The sequence below is a fragment of the Mercenaria mercenaria genome, chromosome 4 (genome assembly GCF_021730395.1).
Source record: "Mercenaria mercenaria strain notata chromosome 4, MADL_Memer_1, whole genome shotgun sequence".
In the NCBI taxonomy this organism is placed as follows: Eukaryota; Metazoa; Mollusca; class Bivalvia; order Venerida; family Veneridae; genus Mercenaria; species Mercenaria mercenaria.
In genome coordinates, this window is record NC_069364.1 from 52,430,625 (window position 1) to 52,455,400 (window position 24,776).

Genomic DNA, 24,776 nt, shown 5'->3' on the forward strand with positions numbered 1-24,776 from the left:
GGCCGGAAAGGTATGTTACCCTATGAAATATTACCTGAAAGATTTATGCAAAATAATAATCGTCTTCCTACCAAACCAGTACATCGATAGACATCGTAGACAACATAAAACCTAAGAAAAGTAAAAAATACTTTCATTTTTTTAGAGAGAAAATTATGCACATTTTGGTCAAAAAACACCAAAAGACATTGTCAAAACTGTTTTAAAAGACCTTTTACTGGAAGCGTCCATGAAGAAACTTTATATAATTTGAAAAAGTTCACACAAATCCGTCCGTCCGGAGCCATATCTAGGAAGTGGTTTGGGATATTTAAATAAAACGTCGTGTTATACTTGTTCACCACTACAGGGAAATGGGATCCGTCAGGTTTCAATCAGACTGCCCAAAATAGCACCAGAGTTAGGGCCCTTAGTAGATTCTAGTGTTAACTATATAGGATATTATAAATTTGAAAATTTCTGCTTCATAACATATTTAAGCAACTTCAGAGATATTGCCCTTTAACTCTTTAAAAATCCACATATTTGTACATAACAAACTACCCAACTGGTAGAATTTCATTACACTTCTTTCATTTTTTTTCCCAAAAAACATTTATTATCAACATGTGAAATTGTGTACCCGGTCACTCCACTCCACTGCCCTGGTCACATCTCGTTCCCCTCCCTACCCCACAATTTTTTAAATTTTAACCTTGAACGTTCCATGAACATTTATCAGCAAGCAAAACTGTACCCTCTCCCCACCTCGCTCCTCCAACTAGTCACCCCCACCACCCCGATCATGCACCCCACCCATTTTTTTTCATTTTTTCCATTAATATTTATTATCAACATCTGAAGTTTTGTACTCTCACCTGGAACACCCCCCCCCACCCCACGCACGCCTCCCCCACCTTCCGCCTAAAATATAAAACAAATTTAAACCTTCACGGAATATTTATCAACATATGAAGTTGTTCTAAAAGCTAATTAAGCCTAACCCGGTAATTATAATTCCGTTCAAAATGATTTTATAAGTCAGGATCAAATTAACATACATTTATCATGTACACTTAAAACATTCGTTTCCTGTTAAATTGATCTTGATATATTTCCTTGCCTTTCCGCACCACAAACCCATTTTGCGGGGGGAATACCAATTAATTGAATTTGCTTGTTAAAATCTGTGTTGCTGAATAAACAATTGCTCAAATTTATTCAACTGAAAATAATGTTTTGAGTGGAATATGCTGGAAAATGGTGAATTGTTAAACTTTTTTGTCTGCCTCAGTGGTAGAACGGTTAATCTTAATTTTGACTTATCATTTTCATTTCACATACATATATTTATATATTTTCCTCTCATCTTTTGCTACTTTATGTGGAAATTATGAATTTATTTCTACTTAGAATTTTGCATACATGTTAGGTGTATTTAATAACAAGAACTGTTAATAAAATTATGCACGTTTCTTTTTGAAGTTCCGTTTATTTAACACTTACTACTTTATTAGGAAATCATGAGCAATCGTGATAAAATCACCATAAAAAGCATGTCATTGAAACATATTTACGTGTTTAATAGATGCTATTTCGTCACTTTTTCACGTGCTCAGGTCTGGATCAGAGCAACTAGACCTCTGCACGAGAATTATTTTGTTCAAACAGGTCTTTCAGAAAAATATAGACCTCTGTCTAACAAAGGAAGAGGTATGTAAATTGATATTAAAACGGATAATTTTCTCAACAGACTTTCACTATGGTAAATTGGCCAGCCACGGCCCAGGGTATCTAGAGTATGGTGTAAGTTCCTTTCAAATAGTCCTTTTCACTGTAGGTTCCACGTACTGTAACATAGTTTGTTTATTAAAGTAAAGAAAAAGAAGTACTAAGTCTGTATTTAGACCCCTCGTTTTATCCATTAAAGATAAATCCTGAAGCTATCCAAATATTTAAAATAACGTCTTTCCCGTCTTCAAAATGTACGAGTATACTAAAAGATTAAAAGGAAGTTGATAGTAAGGTCGAATAACCAGACATTAAAATAACTATTTTCAAATAAATCAACTTTACAATGTTAGCATTCACGATAACGCAATTTTCTACTGAAATGTGGGCAATTTTAGCATCTTTGCCGCTATCGTCATAATACCAACTTACCAATGACAAAGGAAAAACAGGAACTACAAATCGAACTTTCCATTTTTTTAAAAAGTGGCCTTTATATAGAAAGTAACAGGCTACTGTTTGTAGATGAAGTTGATATGGGCTGGGAGGGTTGAGGTAAACCGAAAGCAAGAATGGTTTTTAGCAGCCCTGTGGTTATCTATTATTTATTTCAGCATCATTATAGAATTTAGCATCAAACCGGTGATCCTTAATTGTCCAGCAGAGCGAAAAGAAAAATACATTTAGTTTGTCAATATATTCAATAGAACCTGAAACATAGTCTGAAAATCATTCTTGTGATTTTTTCTTCAGTTAAATTCAGAGAGTCAATTAAAAGCTATTGATCCGGTGCTGTTTCCACACTAAATGATACTTTGTCCAGTGTTATTAGTTTTCCAAAGAGATGTTTAGTCAATATAATTCCCTGATGGTAATATGTCTCTTTTATATTGTGGCAGCTTATGGAAATATATTTGTTGTTACACGTTTATGTCCTAATTGAATTCACTAGAAATGTTGCTATCAATAACACGCTGAAAAAGATTAATTATATCGAGACAAAAGCTTTACTGTTTGGGATTTTATACGGAGCTGTCTACAATATATCTTTTGCATACTACAGATTATCAAAATTGTTTATTATATACCTATATAAATTCTGTTAAACATTCGGCCTGTATTTCACAAGTAAATATGAACAGGCAGACAAAATTCCGAATTGTACCTTTTAAATTCCGTATTGTACCTTACCGTATTGTATGCTGCTGGGCTATTTTCATTAATGTGCATGACCTGACTCAGTTCTATAAATAGCGCACATAAAAACTTCACTTAGTTCCATTTTAATATCGATAAACATTGAAGTTTTCGTTCAATAACAAAACAACAAACAAAAAGGTAGAGGTATATAATAAAAGGGTCATTATAACAGTAGCTTGCGCGCCTCGAGATCCGGTCTGGCAAAAATCCACTCGAGCCGAATACAGCACCCCAGAACACGCTACTATATTATAATATATCTTCATTTGTTATAACATATATTTATCTAGTCGCTCTCGTGTCACCGGCTCAATGTTCGATCGAAAATATTTCCCCTAAAGCTAAGTGTAAGGCCGTTAGTACTTGGTCGACCCTCATTAAAACCACATTAGCATTATCATGAAAGTATTCTTGACATTCCACAAAAATAACTATATATATATATCAAATCATTTATCTTTCTTGACACACCTGCAACTAATTATCTCCTGCAGATTCATACGTCTGTACATTCTTAATATATTTAGTCACATTGTCGTGACATGCCCTCCTACTGTCAAACGGGAGCGCTCAGTTTTTTCCTTAATGGTCTTTTACATCAATAAACGTGACTTATGACAACTGCGCATTTCATATGATTCCTAATCGCATAAGATAGATTTTCCTCCAGAGAGAAAAATGATCTCCAACAACAACAATTAAAGCCAACAAAATGATAGATTATTACTTTGTTGTTTAAGTAGAGAATATTTCTTTGGTTTAGTGTTTCGTTCTCAAACAAAAAATAGTTTCCCATTGTGCCGCAGTTAGTGCCTACGAAGAATTAAAGTAACCCATTCCCTTTCAAATACATCAACAGTGTGATACTGCTGATGTGTTTACACAAATAGTACATGTTAATATCAGAACAGTTCTCTCATGGATTACAAGCGTCAAGCGTCAGGACCAGCAACTGCCCACAGATATGAAATCTACCAATGGACCAGATTTTTTTTCTGCTGACATTAAGACAATTAACAAAGCGTATAGCCAACAATCGTATCAAACAGTTTTTAAGGCTTTATTACTTTTCTTAACGAAAGAATAATAAATATTATTATAGCTTATACGAGAACTACAGCTGCGATAACTTATAAAAATTCTCACTATTTAAAAAAAATTGCCATTTTCCATGAGCGATATACAAGAACTAGTTAATGTTCAAAATTGATTATCTCTTTAAAAGCGGTACAATATAAAAACAACATGTATTTATCATATTTTTATGAAACAAACATCTAACTTTATACCCTCAAAGTCAATAAGACGAGTCAGATCATGTCTATATTTTATAATCATATATTTTATGTCTAAACGGCCGTAACATTAACGATGTATGTATTGTTTATTTCCAAACAGGAATCTTAGAGATTTCAACATCTTGATCTATATATCTTCATGATTTTATTTGAAATTAATGTGTTTCATCCACTGAATCAATTTAAAAACGCAATACTTTTTAACGTTAAGCCAAAAATCATAGTGTATATTTGTATAACAGAATTTTACAAAGACCTGTTACGTGAAATTTCTTTTGTTTAATTTTTAAATCATTAATGCGTGTAAAAGAAGTGAATGATTTAAGGTTTATATCACTATTATTGGTCTGCGATAAATTCAATGCGATATACGAGGCCAATAATGATGAAAGCCCACAACCCCGAGATTTCTGGCCAACGTTTTGTCCGTACAGCTATCTACACACGTGACATGATGTCAATTAAAAATTGTCTTGTATTTGTTTTCCAAGAGTATAACTACATTGTATTTAGTTTGGACACCTAAATCAATTTACGGAAATATATGGAATATTCGTGAATGCCAGATCAATATACATGCGGAAATCAATTGCTTAATCCTTTCCCTTCACATATTTTTATCCATTTTAGGTATATGACTCTCTAAAGGTTTTTTTTTTGTATTGAAAGAAAAAGGAAAATATGGATATTTAACCCTGTTATCAGTAAAGGTATTACCCTTTCAACACAAATTCTAAAAATATATGTCGCGAGTTCTTTTTTCCATGTCAACGCATTATCTCAGCGACTATAGATGATAACGAGCCTTGATAGCTTCAGTTGCCATTTTAAAGTAAGCAATATAGTTGTCTTAATTCCATTTCTTTAAACAATTATCAACGCTTTAGAATACTTACAGCAGGACTCCCCTGCTGAACTTAATATGAAAAGTCATGTGTGCTTGTAATGATTATTTTCATGGACCATATTCAAATATCGTTAAAAAGTTGAAATTGTGATTTTTAGATAGGTCAGTATCATAGTCTAATACTAGTATAGAAATGGAGGTCGCGCGGCTCCTTCCCATGTTAGCATTCACGATAACTCAATTTTCTAATGAAATGTGGACAATTTTATCATCGTTGCTGCTATCGTCATAATACCAACTTAACAATGACAAATGAAAAACAGGTAATATAAAATTACAAATCAAACTTTCAAAATGTTTTAAAAGTGGCATTCTTAGAGAAAGTAACAGGCTAATGTCTGTAGATGAAGTTGACATGTGCTGGAAGGGGTGAGGTATACCGAAAGCAATAATGGTTTTAGCAGTCCTGTGGTTATTTATTATTTATTTCAGCATCATTATAGAATTTAGCATCAAATCGGGACAGTGTCCTTAATTGTCCAGAAGACTGAATAGAAAAATACATTTAATTTACATGAATGTTGGCGTTAATTCTCACTTTTGCTTCCAGCTGCGAATGCACACATTTAATTTTATGGTATGCTTCTACCTTAAGAGCAAATGTTAGCGCTGAATGCGTTATCCTTATAATATATTTAATAGAACCTGAAACATAAGACTGAACATCATTCTTGTGATTTTTTTCTTCTGTTATATTCAGACAGTCTATTAAAAGCTATTGATCCGGTGCTGTTTCCACACTAAATGATACTTTGTTCAGTGTTATTAATTTTCCAAAGAGATGTTTAGTCAATATATTCCCCGATGGTAATATGTCTTTTTTATATTGTGACAACTTATGGAAATATCTTTGTTGTTGCACGTTTATGTCCTAATTGAATTCACTGGAAATGTTGCTATCAATAACACGCTGAGGAAGATTAATTATATGGAGACAATAGCTTTACTGCTTAGGACAATTTGTATCCGTTTGATTTTATGGCACTATAATATGGCTGACTGTTTTTGCGTGGTAATTTCGAATATGACCAGATAGGTCCTTGTGCCTATAATTGTGTCGGTGTGACGGTAAACCTAACAAAATCAAACAAAACGAAATAGGTCCAGTTTTTATTGACTATGCAGGCGTCTTTGTAATTCTTTACCATTATAGTTGATATACATCAACATGTGGTTGTAGGTCTGGTCGTGGCGATTTTCATAATATTTCAACATGTTTTCTTTATCATCTTCATCACCTTGTGGCCATTTTGCCTTTAGGATATGATTCATACGGGTTCATAACGTACTCTTTAGCAAATCTTCAACCACGGCATTTATTAATTGCCAGTATCTTTCTAACAACTTACTTTTACACATTTGAAAACATACACATATTTTAATCATTCGTTTCCAAGAGTATTTTGAATGTGACAACAGAGATAATTATTCCGTCATGTGTAACGCGGCCACTGTATAATTACAAGTCAGCACCCAACTTATTATCTCCTGCAGATTCATATTTCTGTACATTCATAACATATTTAGTCATATTGTTTGTCATGATATGCACTCCTACTGTGAAACGAGAGTGCTCAGTCTTTTACATCAATAAACGTGACTTATGACAACTGCGCATTTCATATGATTCCTTATCACGTATAATAGATTTTCCTCTAGAGGGAAAAATGATCTCCAACAAGAACAATTAAAGCCAACAAAGTTATAGATTATTACTTTGTTGTTTAAGTAGATAATATTTCTTTGGTTTAAAAAAGAAGCGGCTGTAAACCTGAACATTGCGCAAATATGCACGAGTCCAAGATTGCGGCGCCCGCCCTACTATTAATCGGATTCCTTTGACAGTACCCCTATATCGATTATCTGCTCAGTTAAGTGTGAAATGGCTGCCATAAGTGTTCCTTCTCTCGAGAAGGCATGAACTTTTTGCAGAAATCTTCACACTACGAATTGTTGTAACAGTATGAAGACGGATTGCATATTCTATACTGTTGCGCCATGCGGGTTGCGCCGCTCACATATACCTCATTTAAAACTCAAAAGAGTTCTGCAAAGGGCTTTTCGTTAGTACAAAAAATTGTAATCGGACGTCAGTAAAAAGGATGAATTCCCATAGTCTAACATTAATTTGTTTTCGTAAACTTACCAAATCTTCAGGCAAATTTGAAATTACTTATTTTTTTAACTTAAAAGTGATCGAAAGACAAGCTGCAATGCGGTATATCACAATCTGATCTTTATAGAGATGTAATTTACAAACTTGGAAAAGTTGTAGGATATAACCATTTCCAGCTGTTATTCATAAAACCCCATGTTACTTGTAGGGGAATATCTTTTACAGTTAGCCACTACCTGAATGCGCGATGACAGGACAGGCAGGAAACTACATGACAAACCCTAACCCAAACATAAAAGCAAATACATGCCCGATGCTATACGTTGATCACTAAGTGTACGAGGCGTATTGTACAATTTGTTTCCTTATCTTATCTTTTCATTTTTTTCGGCGTTAGCTGAATAACATGGGTTTTGACCTAGATTCTGTAGTAATCGGGACACGGAACAGGTGCGCGCTGAGAAGTTAAACCATTTATTAAGTCTTAAATGACATTGCTTATCGGAAGGCACATATGAAATGGAACATATTTAGTAGTTTTGTTACCCTAAACTAAAATGATATAGTCTAATTTAAAGTTTTTAGTAACTTATCACCGTTAGAGAAATCGAAAGTAAACGTCTTCCCCCGTTGCGTACCTCGCTTATGGATGAATGAGTTGTGGCTGGTTGTAACTGTAGAGTCAGTGTACGCGGTTTCGCACTGTACGCGGTTTCGCACACCCGGCAAATTCATGTTCTTCGTGAAAATAAAGCAGAAAATTTAACAACTCTTTGTTATCATTTCACGAAACTGAGTTATTCCCTGCATAATTTGACACCAGGGTTATTTCCCCACTGGAGCCTCGCTCTGGCAAGTGCAGACAAAAACAACACCAATGGAGGCCAGTAGGTCTGATGATTTTTTTTTTAATTTCATGAAAATAATGACTATGCAAACAACAACAATGCAAATTAAATTTAAAAATCACTATAGATATACGTTGTGCATTCGGGCGTAAATGTACTTTTAGTATTGAAACTAATCCAAGTAAAAGGGTGCTATAGTTTACTGAATACATGTTTTATACATAAAAGACACCATCCAATCGGACGTACTAAACTTGTATTGTTGGCGCAGTAGGTTAGGGTGAACATCGCATACAATGTATTAGGTGTAGGTGTGGGTTCGAATCCCGGAAAGGTAAGACTTTTTTCTTTCTTTTTTTGATAAGTGCATTGTATAATGTCCAGCTTTTTTCACGAAATAAACATAAAATTTTGTGAAAGCAAGTTTGTGAATATTTTTTATTTAAAATATGTCACAGTAACAATGTCGAAACCTGTGTATAGATATAGCGATGACGCTAAAGAAATTAGAAACGCGTACAAATTTTGTATGGAAGAGAAGGAATCTGGTTTGAAACTTTCACTTGCTCGAGCCTGGAAGAGAATCTCTGCACTCACTGGCGTCAGCAGATCTACGGCACAAAAGATTGTTAATGAGAAAGATGCCAGAAAACTGAATGAGAAGACAAAGAAATAAATTTTGAGAGAAAAAAATATAAAAGAAACCGAATGGGAAAAAATGAAGAAAAAATAATTCAGAACAGTATATATTAAAGTCCAGGCAATAAAATATGATACGTACTTTTTGAATTATAATTCATAATACAATAAACAGAAATTCTGTTAGGGTTCGAACCCACAGGTAGCGTGCATGTCATGTATCAGGGGCAGTCACACTTACCAATACACTATGCAGTCTTTGATCCCAACTCGGTTAATTTCTTACATTATATACCTATTTCTTACGTAAATCATCAGCCGAGATGATCCGAATACCAGATCCACCTTAGTTAATGAACTCGCCCAAAGATCATTTTTGAATGTCAAGGTAAATCACTATTCCATCATATATTATGTAAGTATTTACCTATTACTTTACTCAAATAAAAACGATTTCAACATTTATTGAAGGTATCCCAATCTGCAAATGTTTGATATTTTTGCTTTATTTTTTTAATTTTTAACTGAGAACTTAATCAAGTAATTAGAGTTATGGGGGTCACTACTAGTGATTTAAAAGCTAGGGTTTTATTTTCATGTCAACTGCTTTAGCCTTTTCCAGCCCAACTAATCTTTTCTGTCTCTACATCCTGTTTAATTCTGAATTTTTCATGCGCCAAACATTATTACCTCTAAGCCGTTTGTCTTTTTAAAGACTTTTCTTGTTTGTATTGGCACAGATGACTGCAGAAGTCATTATTCTATTTACAGGTGTATAATTATGGCTTATCTTGTAGTGCTAACTAATGATTGAACTTCCAAAGTCGATAGGTTAACGTATCCTGTACTCTGCACTCACACACTTCAGTCTGTGATCAGCAGCTTTTATCTTGAACTTATTCTGTTTAAATAAGTATTATCAATAATCTGATCGATAATCCAGTTACTTTGCTCATTGTTATGAATGATATAGGTTGTGTAAATTTAGGTGAGCCCGAATGTTTATTAGGAAAACAGAAAGTGGTAAAAGTATACATACCGCCGTTGTTAAACCGGTGAATAAGTAGTGCTCTTTCGGATAGTAAGTTTTCAAGTGGTCAAAATGTTTTTATTAATTAATATTTACCGACTGAGCTAAGTGGTCGCTTGCACAATCAAGTCCGAACCCATTACATTAATAAAGTATTATAATACAATAGCTTAATTTGTTTGTATAATTTCTATATAATATTGAAGTATGAAATAAATATTAGTTTACCAATAAAAAATGTTACAGTATTCTATACATTTCTTACCAATGTTATGTGTCTTTGACAAATTGAAATTTAGTCAAACTGACGAATTTCGTCTAAATGAAATGCACCTAAAAACGAAGACATGATGTGGTATCTATGGTGAACTGACCGGATGTTGTTACTGGCATGTCTAAAACCACGAATCTCAACATTGAACGACTTAGTGTACTGAAGGTATTTCATTCATATATTTATAGATAAGATCAATGATTTTAAATTGTATATTCAAGCTGTTCATTTTCATTATCATATGAAGTATATTGCCGTTGGCATAAATTGCGAACGACTGTTTGAACGAATGTTGTAATACTGCAAATTGTAAATATATAATTAATGCTGTGTCGTTATGGATTCATTACAGAATAACAGGTTTGTTATTAGCAGCTTCTAACTGTTTCTATGTAATATTGAAATATCTAGGGAGCATTAGATGCAATATTTTGCATTTCTTTTTTAGCTGTGAGTGAAATATATCTTGATTGTAAACATAAAACAAATACTCTCTTTTTTTGTTTTCGTGTCTTTTCGGTGGCTTTAAAAAGGATCTTTTTACTATTTTAAGAAAATGTTTCTATCTTATCCGCTTAGTGCCACAAGGAACGCACAACGCAACGAACAGTTACTTGATGTCACAATGTTGTGGGCAAACAAATAGTTCTGTAAGATTTCCACACTTCAGGTACATTTCAACACATGCACGTGCGTTTTTTTTCGAATCCGTAAAATGATATAGCACGAATGTAGATTATATTAAAGTCAAGAATTGTGTATGTGATTAATAGAATATTGAAGTTGTATAGTTTCAATACATAATTTATTGTACTGGATGGATAAAACGATATAATTCTAGCCCCTATGGCGAGTATCATATCCTTATTTTAAGCTAGTATTTCATTTTGATCGTATTCAGACGGAATAACGACGCACTAAGGATCGGCGGTTCAGATCTTAGTTCGTCCATCTCGTTTTAAGTACGTTGTCAGTCCGTCTGACTGTAGGACGGAATGATCGGCAGAAATTTTTGAGTAGGCTCAAACTTCTGGAGCACCATTCCCGTTCAGCCACGTCCGAGCCAGTCCAATAAGTTCTTAGACAGACTGTAGAACGTCGCTACTACGTCTGTTCCGTTGCCACACAGTTTGAGCCCGTTCGGCTACATTTTTAGAACGTACTGAAAACGAGCATGGTGTGATGGGGGTATAAATAAGTTCAGCGAATAAATTGCAGCCGTTTATTTTAACCGTTACCCTTTACTGTCGTATATACTTATATAAGACTAAACTACTTTTTGCACTTAATCACGGCATGTGTTAACGGAAGAAAAACCATATATTAACAAGGCAGTTCACGTGCTGTTGATACGTGACCTTTACGTTTGAAGCTTAATGTTTATTCTTGCGCTGGTAGATGGATCTCCTGTAAGCACACAAGCGGCTCGCTTACGCCTCCTTATTACTGTCTTTGGAATTAATTGTTAGGAAAAGGCTTGTCGATGACAGTAAATTTGAATCGCATGTAATTTGCTTTTAGGAAACATATAAACAATTTTGGGAAGTATCAATCGGTATGGTTTTTGTTCATATATAGAGGATATTTGTTTGCTTTAGTGTAAGATCGAAATATATTTCACCGAGTGAACACTATACTGTAATGCAATATTTTCACGAGTGGCGCAGTCACGGGTGAAAATGTAAATAATGGTGTTCATGAGTGAAATATATTTGGATCTTACACTGAAACAAACAAATGTTCTATTTATTTTATGCATTTTAAAGGGTTTTAACCAAATTATATATTCAGTTTGTCCGCGCAACGTCACGTGCATCTCATCATAACGTCATAATGTCGAGACGTCAGGATGGCTTTGTAGAAAAACTATAAATAGTTATATTACGTTTTCTGATTTCTTTTACATTAATTTTTATTATGATAAAATGTAAATATTTATGATCCTTTTATAATTCCTATACATCATTACCTTTATTGAAGAATATTTTGCAAGGCATTTCCTATCATTTATAATTCATATAATTTCGCATTCAAATGTAGTTCCGTACCAGTGAAAAATAAAATTTTATTTCAGTGCTGAATTTCAGTATTTCACAGAAGAGCATAAAATAACTAAGCTTTCCCTTCGAGAGTTTTTAAAAATAAGACAATTCTGTGGATAGTATATTTTATTCTTGATAGGAACACATTTAAAATTTAGAGGTTCGTCTTCATTTTGATTAGTTCAATTAGACCGGTATTTCAGCTTCTTGAAAGGCATAAAAATGCATACAGCCCCATTCTCCCTTACTTCGAGAATATATGAGCCGTGCCATGAGAAAACCAACATAGTGGGTTTTCGACCATCATGGATCCAGACCAGCCTGCGCATCCACGCAGTCTGGTCAGGACCCATGCTGTTCGCTTTCAGAGCCTATAGCAATTAGAGAAACTGTTAGCGAACAGCATGGATCCTGCCCAGACTGCGCGGATGCGCATGCTGGTCTGGATCCATGCTGGTCGCAAACCCACTATGTTGGTTTTCTCATGGCACGGCTCAATTATATAAAACAGTAGCATATCCAATTGAACTTTTAAAACTAGTACTTTTACGGGCGATTCTAATTGCAACTCTTTATAATGATTAAACATATAGGTTAGAAAATGCAAAGGCTTTAATCAAAGTTACATTATGTATTGTTATCCTTATATTTATATTCCAAACGCATTTCCTGAATAGCTGATGTAGGAAATCCTTGCGAATATACGCTTCTAGAGTGAGGCGATTACTGAAGATGATGATGACCTCAATGGCGGAGCATTCCAAATGTGACTAAGATTGTTGTCATGAGAACAATGTGCATTTTCCCCGATGTTGCCTTCAGAAAACCTTCGTTGTGATAAGACGTTAGAATATTTACACTGAATCAATAATTTCATTTTGACTGCTTAAACATCTAAAGCAACATAAAACTATTGAGTCAATTTATCGTTTAACAAATGGTTACTACAGTCATATATTGAAATTTACTATAAACCATTTGCTAGTGTAGATAAAATTGTTATTCATCTTCTTTAGTTTATGTTGCCTGAACACAAAAGAATGGTCCATCACATGTTACATTTTATTTTGACATTTTTGCCTGCAAAACTTCTGTGAAAAAGCTACTTGCACGTGCAAGCAATATCTTCTGGGTGGTTTTTCTTTCACCTCTTTAGGAATATGTATGTAACAGTTGATTTAATCAATGATTCTAAACTTACCTGATAGGAAATACAAATATATCGGTTGGTACTTCTTCGGGAGTTACACAGCTTACTTAAAATATCAAACCAAAACATAACACCCCCATACCCCCCACCCCGCACCAAAATAAAAAATAAAAATAAATAAATAAATAAAATAAAATAAAAGGGAACGCAACATTCGACCGTTTTAGTTCGATTTCAATGTTATTTCTTTCTGCCAAAACTACCAAATAAATTCATCCTTCTATTTAATCTTTACCCTCTGAAAAGAAATATTTTATTTAAAATGAAACTTGCAAAGTACAACAAAGTTTGATAATAACAATGTACCTAACATTTACATTTCAATTAAAATGTGATTTGAATGTCTAAAGTGTACACATTTTTGATAACAATGTATATCTCGTACTTCAAAATAATGTTATCATAGTAAGGATGGTCGAAACTAAAAATGGATTTAACATGTAAGTGTTCACCTTTTGCTATTTATATAGATAAATTTACTAGATATGTATAATCATTCTTTACTGGTAAGCTGCTTTTAACACAACTATGCATTCTTCTGTATTTTAGGATCACTAACTGTAAAACCACAAATATAGTTGAATAACATAGTTTCTAAGCCATATTTTTCAAACGTGAAATCATCAATATTCAATTACATGACTCCTTATATAACTTGCCAGTCAATAGTCAGTGCTATTGACTGGTCTTGTAGTTCAACATTAAATTTTGGTGAACTGAAGTAAAACTTTTAAAAATGTTAGGAAAATTAAGAAAAGTTCTTTCTGCTCTTATGTTATAGACTAGTCTTTGAATAGCTTGTCAGACTGTTGATCGGTAAACAATTCCATTACCGTACTTCCTATATAAGCCACAGGTCCATAGTTTGTGCTTCGTACCTCGGGAAATAGCTGTGACTCTTGACCGGCAAGCCATTCTACAAGTGTATACTATTAACCTCACACAGTCACTCTATCTACTTTTCCATTATCTCGTGTAATTGAAAAACAAAACAAAAACAAAAACAAAAAAACAAAAACACACGTTATAGTAAAGAGCAAAATCCATGTTGCCTACCTGTGAACAAGTTATTTTCATTTAAGTTTAATAGCAATTATTTTTTCTCGAATAAACTTCTCATTTAAGTAATATGGAATACATGTTAAACTTATTCATGAAGATCGAAAGCCAGACTGCGTATCTGCGAGTTAGTTATTGTCAATTATGTTAGCAACTATTTTGTCTCGAATAAACTTCTACACTAACTTAATGGAATACATGTTAAACTTAATGGTCTGTAGCTGCCAGGAATGTCAAGTGTATCTTTTTAATAAAGTGCTTTGATTAAACAAGTTCTGATATTCCGCCACTAACTTCCAAATTAAAATACATTATTTCCACTTCTACAGTAAGCTCTACCTTGAAAATCTTATTCATCTCATCGACTTGATCATTGTCTGTCATAACAAACCCTACAATATTATAATGAAAGTTGAAATTGACAGTTGATTGCAGAGAAAGTCGATACATGTGAGCTGACTGACCTTTAAAACATTTTGCTGTTGTATGTCTGTTAAAAAAATAAAAAATAAATACCTTACGAAAATATTTGACCATGGAAACAGAAATATTGGCTAGTTCTCTGCAAATGATGGTGGTCGCATTCCATTTGTGCTTTCGGTGCTATTTTGCTTCACTAATACCTTCAGTGCAGTAATTCTTCAGTTGCTTTTTCATTTTACATTTTATATTTCGCACCTAGTTGTAAGCTCTAACTTAATTTATGTTATGGATCTACTTAATTTTTACGTCTTTTTAAAATATCTTATAACATTCTGTGCCGTGACGTCGGAACCTGCACCATATCAAAGAGAACTTTTGTATATATCCTTTCTTTACGCGACTCTTTATATTCACAAGCATTTTCATACACTGATACATCTGCGATACGTGTATCACAGAAATCTATCGGGGACAGTTTCAACTGCCGTTTTAAGTACTTTTTGTCCATTTGTGGGTTCTTAAGGCTGAGATTTATTTTTGTTTAACGGGACAATATGCTTCTGTCTCATTGTATCGCTTCTAAGCAATATCACTGCCAAAACATAATTTATTGATACTGTTAATATATTGGTACATGTATATAAGTGACAGGTGACATTTTTCTTTGCCTGACTAATGTAATGGAGGCAATCCAGTTAGAGGGAGTTACTTAACAGAGAAAAATAGACGGTAATTGATATTTCAGCCCGAAAGCTGAACTTGAATATTTTTGAATAAAAGGTTCGTGTTTTGTTCTTATCAGTAGAGGTAAAGGTTTTTTTTTAATATGACAATACTAGTTGTTAAGAATTACATATCATTTAGCTGTTGATGTTTTTTAACTTAAGATATTGATTGTCTTCCACCTGTACTGGTGATATACCAAAACTAATACCTGTCACTAACATTATACACTACGTCCTTATTGTTCTTTAACAGCCAAGGAATACGGTTATTACACCATTTGTTTGCCGCCATGCCCACCCACTCCAAAACATTTGAGCAAATAAGTTTAACAAGTATAATTTCTTCGATCATGCCGATACCACAGACAAGAAGCCTGAATGTTTAGAAAACATTATATTGTTTTGTGTTTTACAGAAAAGCTATCCAAGAGAATGAAGACTTCAAAACCCTGACGAGCAATGGTAAAGTTGTCAAAAAGATATATCGCACTATTGGAATAATTCTTGTTATTTTGGCAAGCATCTTCTTTTATGTTTCTATCAGGATGAAAAGCAAGGTCAACGTAGGAGGTTGGTTAAGTTCTTTATTCGATTGATCAAACAAGTTCATCCTTTCATTGAAAACAACTGTTTATTTTTATCTTGTAAGAAATGTATTGTATTGATTTTATTTTTCAACGCTAAATCAAACTTTTCATATTTGCTTCTTAGTCTGTAAAAAACGACATAACCTACCAAACATTCCAACTTTTGAATGCTTTAAATTTACAGCTTTAACTCCGCCTGCTCCTGCACCAGTTGCACAGACGAAAACAAACATAAAATACCGTCCGCATATTGACTCTACTATAAACGAAAGAGTCCCGTCAACGTTATACCGCAACGTTAGCAGAAATCATTCAAAACAGTTGTCAAACACCGATACTAGTATACGTAGTACCAATAAGAACAGAAGTGATCGAAACAAATTGGAAAAAGGTCGACAGAAAGACAAAACAAAAGATATGCAGGAAAAAGAGGGTGATAAAAGCAAAGCAAATGCCACAGTTCTCAGTCATAGAAAAATTGTTTTGATTATAGCGTACATGAGAACTGGATCGACTTTAACAGGCTCTATCTTTCAAGAATACCCAGACACATTCTATGTTTTTGAACCAGTTAGATTGATAAATCAAGCTTTCAAAGGAAAAGACCAAAAAGATAAAACGAATGTGACACTGAAATACATCAATGGAACTAAAAGGTTTGTATAGATGATTTGCATAGATGTGTCTCTTTTAAACGAATGATATATACTTTATACAAAAATTTATGTATGTGCAGCCTAAAACAGAAAGTTAAAATCCCTTTTTTTTTTCATTTGCCTCGATATTCGGGTCACTAGGCTCATATACATCAAGTTGATTCTAAAATATACAATTTGATAAAAGCAAAATCATGTAGAAATGAAAGTCTTTGAAATAAAATCATTATTTCAGTGTATTTATGTGATAGAAAAGAAAATAAGAAATAAAGATTTAAATAGAAATTTTCACGAATATACCATTGTCTATATTGTACCATATGTTTAACTTCAGTTACGACTGTTACTTAAAATACTAGTTTATAAAAATTACCCTTACATTCCGAGCTCGAAACTGTAAGAATGGCCCTTACATTTCAGGCTCCGATGTTTAAAAATGTGCTTACGTTTCTAGCTCCGATTTGTAAGAATTGCTCTACATTTCTAGCTCCAATATAAAAGAATCACCCTACATGTTAAGCTTTGTTATGTGAGAATGATCCTTACATTTCAAGCTCCGATTTTAAGAATTACCCTACATTTAATACATTTATACAATGTATAAAGATGACGCTGAAAACTAACATATTTCAAGCTTTTTCACTGCATTGCATATCTGTTAACATATTCTAACACTTTTGTCTTATTGTTCATATGTCAGAAGACATTTGTGTGTTGCCAGTGTGATTACTTACCTTGTATGCAATTTATCTGTTCCAGGGTTTATCTTTCCGGTTTTATTCTCAGCTAGCCATACGAGTCGTTGAAAAGAGTATTTGGACTAAGAACGCAACAGTATCTTTATACAGTGTTAAAGTTGTTCACATAAAATCTTGAAGTAACATCCTAACACTATCTCCAACTTCATCTCACCTTTCTTTCGTTAAACACTGATCGAGGCAGACCTCTGAATTATTTATAACTGTTCTCCACATTGCAGTCGGATCAAAAATTTTAACAGACAAAGAAAGTAAGGAGAACGACACAGTTTGCGTAACTACGTTCATGTACGGGGCAACATTTTGCAGCCACCACATGAAACGTTAAAACTTTCAAAATATAAATTGATAGTTGACTTGGTTTGGTCGAGTCATAGAAAATAATAAATTGTTCTGCTGACACCGGCAAAAAACGAAACACTATTTTGACAGCTGGAAAGTTTCTAAATGTGAATTTTTAAAATTTAAATATTTTTTTTTCAGGCAATACAAGACATCAGAAAGAAACAAAGTTGTTTTGGATGAAATTAACAGTTGGTTAAATTGCAAGTTGGACTCTATCAGTACACAAAGCCTGACAAACGTTCATCATAAGACTTTCACAAAAATCATGAAAACGTTTTATTTTTGTAGTAAAAAATACATTTCTAAGAGCACAAAGGCGGGAAAGGCAAGCAGTGCCTCCTTCAAAGAGACCAACGCGAATCTAAAACATTGCCTTAAAAAGGCAGAGGAATCTTGTCAGAAATCACCGCTAGTGGCGCTTAAGTTTATACGCTTGAGGATGAAGGATGTTGCAAAGTTGTTGCCATTTTATCCAAACATGAAAATAATACATCTTGTTCGTGATCCGAGAGGAATACTGATATCTAGAATTAAACTTAAGGCGATCACAACTAAAAATTACCAAGCGAAAGTAAAATCACACTGTTCTTCGATAGAACAAGATCTAAAATTTTCAAAAGCCATTCTACAAACATATTCAGATAGGTTGAAAATTGTTTACTACGAAGATATTGCTGAAAGACCACTAGAAACTACACGAGCATTGACTGAATTTGCAGGATTAAGGTTTGTAAAATCTATGCAAACTTTTATCGAGAAACAAACACATGCATCACGTGATTCAGGTCCTTACGCTACTCAAAGAAGAAATTCTAAGACAACGGCCAAAAAATGGAGAACCTTGATTGACCCAGAAATGGCGAAATATACATACAATGCGTGCAAAACAAGCAATTTTGTTTTAGGTTATCTCCCTTTACTATCTGTCAAAGCGCTAAGAAATCTAACGATACCGTCAAGAAAGTTACAAGACGTAGTGAAAAATTTGTAAAACTATCTTGAATAATGAATATAAATGGGTTTAAGGTTGATATGCACTTAGTGACTTTGAAATTAATATATCATAGTTTGGCCATTTGGGAAATATATATTTGATTATAAAAACACATGATTTCGCGACAGACTTGTTCCGATACTAGTAAAAGGGCCGTCATGTTGACAACTACGTAAAACTGAACACTTTATGTGGCTGTATAATTGAGCACAGTTATATTTATACATATGAAAATTTTAATTAACCCTTATCATGCTCTGCCTTTGTGACCAGTGTAGTCATGATCTGCACTGTTTGTGCAGTCTGATCATAATCTGCACTGTTCGCCATTCAATCAGAAACGTTTCGGTATGCACCCCTTTGAACAGTTAATGGTACTGTCTAAACTGAAAGACGGACAATATCATTATAGAAATTAAGCAGGGTAAGGGTTAAGGTGGTGAACCCGTACTGACAATCAACATGAGAAAATCAACATAGTGGCTTTGCGATCAGCATGGATCCAGACCAGACTGCGCGGATCCATGCTGTTCGCTTATAAAGTCTATTGTAATTAGAGAAAATGTTAGCGAACAGCATGGATCCTTACCAGATTGCGCGGATGCGCAGGCTCGTCTGGATCCATGCTGGTCGAAAAGCCACTATGTTGGTTTTCCCATGGCGCGGCAATTACGTTTTCTCCGCATACTATTTTTTTTTACGACAATCCATGTAAAGAAGAGTGTGTATTGCGAAATATTGTCAAATAGTATTAAGTTAAAGACGATAGATTTTTTCTACTAAAATTATGTTGTATTTAAGGTATTAGGCCCATAATAGAGTACCTTCTTTTCGAAGATAATTCAATTCCTACCATAAACCTACTTTGACTGCAATTTTCAGGAGGGCGTAGGTTCAAGCCCCACTGGGACCAAAATTTGTTTTTCCTTATTTTCCTTTTTTCTAGTAAGTTTTCACTTCTTTCAAGACTTGTTATTGATTTATTGCATAAAAGTGGGAAAAACCCATTTGGTAAGCGATTTCTTGCTGTTCAAAGTGAATTTACCTCTGAAACAGAAGGGGTAGAGTTAGACATCTTTAAAAAATACTGAGTTACATGCGGTAAAAGTTCTCTATTTTGCCTTCATTCTTTAGATTACATACTATGGAAGAAATGTAGGTAGGTTTTACTTCTGCCCCAAGGTTATTTTTGAAGTGAGCAAAATTCAAAACAGACCCACAGCATTCGACCTTAATTTTTCAATGTTGGAGTTAGAATTCTGTCTCATTAGATCCGTTTAAGGCACCCTAGAAAAAATGATATTGGCAGTTTTATTTTAAGTTTTATAATTGTTTACCAATAGTTTGATGTTTCTTTCATAAAAAATAATGGTATAATGAATTCTCTGCAAGCGTTTTAGATAAAGGCCATCACTTTGAAATTTGTCTCTACTTGAGCTTGAGGAAATACCATGAATTACACAAAATTTATAAAAAACGGCACGGTAAAAGTTTTTAAAAATTTGCAACACAATGTAAAGCACGGTCAAATGTAAGAATATACTTAACAAATGCCATTTTTTAAACATTACTATTAGGGGCCTAATACCTTAAAATAACTTTGTTTGCTTCAATCACTTTGAATATTGAATATTCTAAATGTTTAAATATGATTAAAAGTCAGATTTTAAAAAAGTACATTTTAGTTTATAATGAATTTTAAATGTTTCTGAATTCATCACGCGTGCGTGTTGTAAATTCCTTTATGAAATAAATCTGGAAAGTAGATCCCTCGGAAGCACCGAGAACAAGGCAAACAGTGAAAATTGCAGACTCGGTTTGATTGAGTCTGTTCGTGAGCAGTAATCGAAAATGCAACACTGCCCACGTCCCCATAACACCGGCTTAAGCAGTATGCAATCTTCAAATCTAAATGAGTTGAAATCAATGATCCAGAAGGACCAGAAAATATAGCAACAATGAGATGAAGTTGGGGCGACATTTTACGGCCGCCACACAGCACTTAACATCCGCTGTTGTGAAGTTAATAAAATAGTTGTTTCTATCAATTTGATCTAGTTGCTTGCTACAAGCAAAATAAAGGTCTAATGCTCTTAGCTTTTCTTTACTTTACAAGTACAATTTGAAAACTTTGAATAACTTAATACCCACTTTGTTATTTTGTTTTGTTCTACTTGCCTGTCTATTTTGCTTTTTCTATGTGTGCATGCGTGCATGCCTTCGTGCATACTTGCGTATGTGTTGATCTTATGAGCGTCAATGCTTACATTGCTGTTGTCTATGGAGGCTGCGTTTTTGAACGTAGCTTTCCCTATTGAATATTCATCCTTGCCTTACTTCCCTTCCCAAAACCATCTCTACCCGCTTTTTCTATCCTATTCCCATTTCATAGCTTTTATACCATTGGAACGTTCTTATTTTTGTTTTTGTTTTTGTTTTTTGAAGCAACTCGTCTGATATATCCTTCCACAACAGTTTCTATTTATAGCAGGCCTACTGTGTGATGTAAGATTCTGGCTATGTGCTTCTGGGAAATCTACCCTTACTTTCTTTTAATTTACACATCACATATTGATTAATTAAAGGTGAACAAGTTGGCAGTCCGCTTGTCATTTTTTAAACCAAAAAAAAAATGATATGGCGAAATATTCACGTGCGAATAACGTCCTATGCATGTATTTTTCTTGTATTTCATTATTTTATCAGTAGGACATGAATATAAGAAGCGACAGACTCGTCCGCACTCTGAGAGACATATGTTGTTTTAACCATGACGAGAGCTGACCTAGACTTGAACCATATATCAGTAAGAGCAGCCTGTCACTTCTGACTATTGACAATAAATAACAAATGCTGATTAAAGGCGTACGCTAGAATTCCTTGTATATGAGATGGGCGAAAATTTTCCCAATAACAGAATTTCTTTAAACTTTCGATATTGAAGGGCAATCATCTAAGAAACAAAAAAAATGCAATAAAAATCATAGGTCACCGGATTCGAAAAAGAGTTATCTGCCCTTGAAAACGTCATTTTTGGGGGAAATGCCATTTTCAAGGGCAGATAACTCTTTTTCGATACCGGTGACCTATGATTTTTATTGCATTTTTTTGTTTCTTAGATGATTGTCCTTCAATATCCAAAGTTTGAAGAAATTCTGTTATTGGGAAAATTTTTGCACCAAATTCTAGCATACGTCCTTAAATGGGATAAGGCCGTGACTTTTATTATTATAATATCATTACAGAAAATTAATGAAATATCATGACATATTCTATGAGATAGAAGTATCATGAAATGAAGCATGAAATGATAGATTTCTAGCCAAATTGCATAGAAACAAAAAAGGCAACGCTGTGATGCTGAAGGTCTAAATTTATGATAAGCACACATGTACTAGACAGTGGAAGAAGAATGCGAAATTGCAAATTGTGCTAGCAGATCCAGCTGTCGAAAATCCGAGGCCTAGATGCAAAACGAATTCTCAACATCATGATAATGGATTAAAGGAAACAAAAATATGAATCCAGTGCAAGTGCAAGAGAATATATAATTAGAATAAAACTGCCAAACAGATACCATATTTTTGCCATGTTTATGCAGCAATATATCAGCCACGATGGGAACAAAAGTCACGACTAACAATTAAAACTTAAGTCTTTAAAATGATATTTTTTTTTTGCTCTTAAGAAGATGATATTTTGCAGCAAAATAAACAAGTCCGCTGCTGCCCGCGTGTTTACTTGATACAACATTATTACCATATTCTACAAAATAAAATATTTTCTTTACTGAATAAAAGCAAACAGTTCCTTTTGTTACACAACCTTAAAATTTTCGTTGAATCTATTTCATTTTGTTTACAGGACTATTTCAAAGAGAGGTCGGGAAACTGAGAGCCGGTGTAAAGTTGTAAACTGACCCCCGTAGAATAATGACCCCCGGTCATTATTTTATATAGAATTATGACTCCCCGGTCATAAAATTAGGTTAGTGGGGTCATTATTTTATAAGGGGAGTCAGTATTTTATAGAAAAGGGGTCATTAATCTATATGAAATAATGACCGGGGGTCATTATTCTATGGGGGTCAGTTTACAACTTTACACCGGCTGCCTAATCCCTGACTCCTATTTATATATCTTTTTTTACCCTCACCTTTTAGTTATTTATTTTTATTTGGAGGGGGAGGTAGTGATATCCAAATGCTGCAAGCAGAAAGGTGTCTCCACCCCCGACTTCCTTGATCTATAATGAAACATAACGAAAATAAAACAATATATTTTTTTGCATATCTGTATATTTAACATCCGAGATAATAATCTGTTTTATTGTTTATAAATTCAAAATTAAATTCATCAAAACTCTGCTTTATCTTTTGTCATTTTCTGTCGATGCAAAACAGTAATTGTTACAAAATACAATGAAAATATCATCTAAACATTATGGAAGATAATAGTTTGAAAAGTTCCACTCGTTACATGAATTAGCATGAAATAAATGCTGCCGATTTTTTTTTATTTATAACTTTTGAATCTCTTGTTTTCAAAGTCCAAAGTAGACTTCATCAGTCGTTAAAGTCATAGCGGTGAACGCATTGAGAGTGATGTAGTGATACTGTGCTATTGAAATAAACATACGCGTACACGTGAATGTATAAAACCATAGCTCTTTTCCATCGGTCTTCTCTGCTCTTGTAATTCATCAATGACCTTTGTCATATAAAACTCGCATTAACTAAATAGGATGACTTAGTGCGTTATATTTGGATGACATGTTTAACTTACGTTCAACATTTAATGGTTCATGTATTATACAAAAATTTAAAGATTACTTTTAGGTTAAACGATATTATAAAGAAATTCACGAAAGCTCTATAGTGTGCAGTTGACAAATACTATTGAACATGATGAAGCTGAACTGCTGTACAAGCCGACATGTTTAGTGCAAATGGACGAGTGCAAATCTATGGAACATGGGGTCGTAAGTCCTATCGCCGGGCGAGGTTTATGTTCTCCGAGGCGATTTGATAGAAAACCAAAAAAAACTCAAACAAATACATGTTGTAACCCAATGTTAAAACGTCACATTACATTCTAGCATAAAACTGCTGTTATTGTCACTTTTTGGAGATGTTTTAACAGGAGAGAAAACGTGTTTTAACAGAGAGATTCTCGCGCTCACGCGCTGTTATAACATCTTTTTATATATGCACGTTCCGTGGCAAAGCGTAAACGTATTACGGCCCGAAAACGGATAAATCAAAAGCAAATGACGTCAACCTGACAAAACAAAGCATTTCATGGAAATTTATTGGAGTTGAGGGACAGTGTATTCAATTACTTGGTTTTTACACGCGTTTTATGCTAGAGTATCGTTAGAGCATATTCTTTTTGTGCTATAACATCTTCAGAATCCCTCTGGAATCGTTAGTACCCTCGCCCCACCGGGCTCGGGTACCAAACAATCCCTCGGGATTCTGCAAAGGTTATAACACGAAAAAACATGCGTTATCCCTACATTAGAATTTGTTGGACATTGCCACGATGTTTGGACATGTTTTATCCCTGAAAGTTCAAAAGTAATAGGTTTTTCCAGAAAAAAAATCCCCAATGTCTTTAGCTTGTTAAGAGCTGTGAAAAATGACCATTGTTTAGGACATGTATAAGATAGCTTTGTGAAACAGCTTTCAACTTATGAAAGTCGTAAGCTTTGCCTTAATATCGATCTTCAGAGTGATTTCTTTTAATGTATGTGTGGCCCACAGACATGACTACGCACTTGAGGGTGTACTCAGTCTGCAGCATTCAGTTTTTTTGTTTTGGTTAATTTTCTAGCTTTTGTGTGCTCACTTGACTGGTATGGAATATTTTTAAGAATACTGATACGAACAACTGAATCTCGAATACCAGTTCCCAGTTCTGCAAGATCGGGACGGACATGTTACCACTTAATTTG

The 24,776-nt window shown here is 34.0% G+C and overlaps 1 protein-coding gene across 1 annotated transcript; it reads left to right on the forward strand.

The window, feature by feature from the left end:
- The first annotated feature begins 15,902 nt into the window (after positions 1-15,902).
- LOC123552878 (carbohydrate sulfotransferase 3-like) lies at positions 15,903-19,270 on the forward strand. The gene is made up of 3 exons (XM_045342623.2): positions 15,903-16,051; positions 16,253-16,724; positions 17,966-19,270. Exons 1-3 carry the CDS (start codon positions 16,027-16,029, stop codon positions 18,816-18,818), a joined length of 1,350 nt encoding a protein of 449 aa, XP_045198558.2. The 5' UTR covers positions 15,903-16,026; the 3' UTR covers positions 18,819-19,270.
- Positions 19,271-24,776: the final 5,506 nt, after the last annotated feature.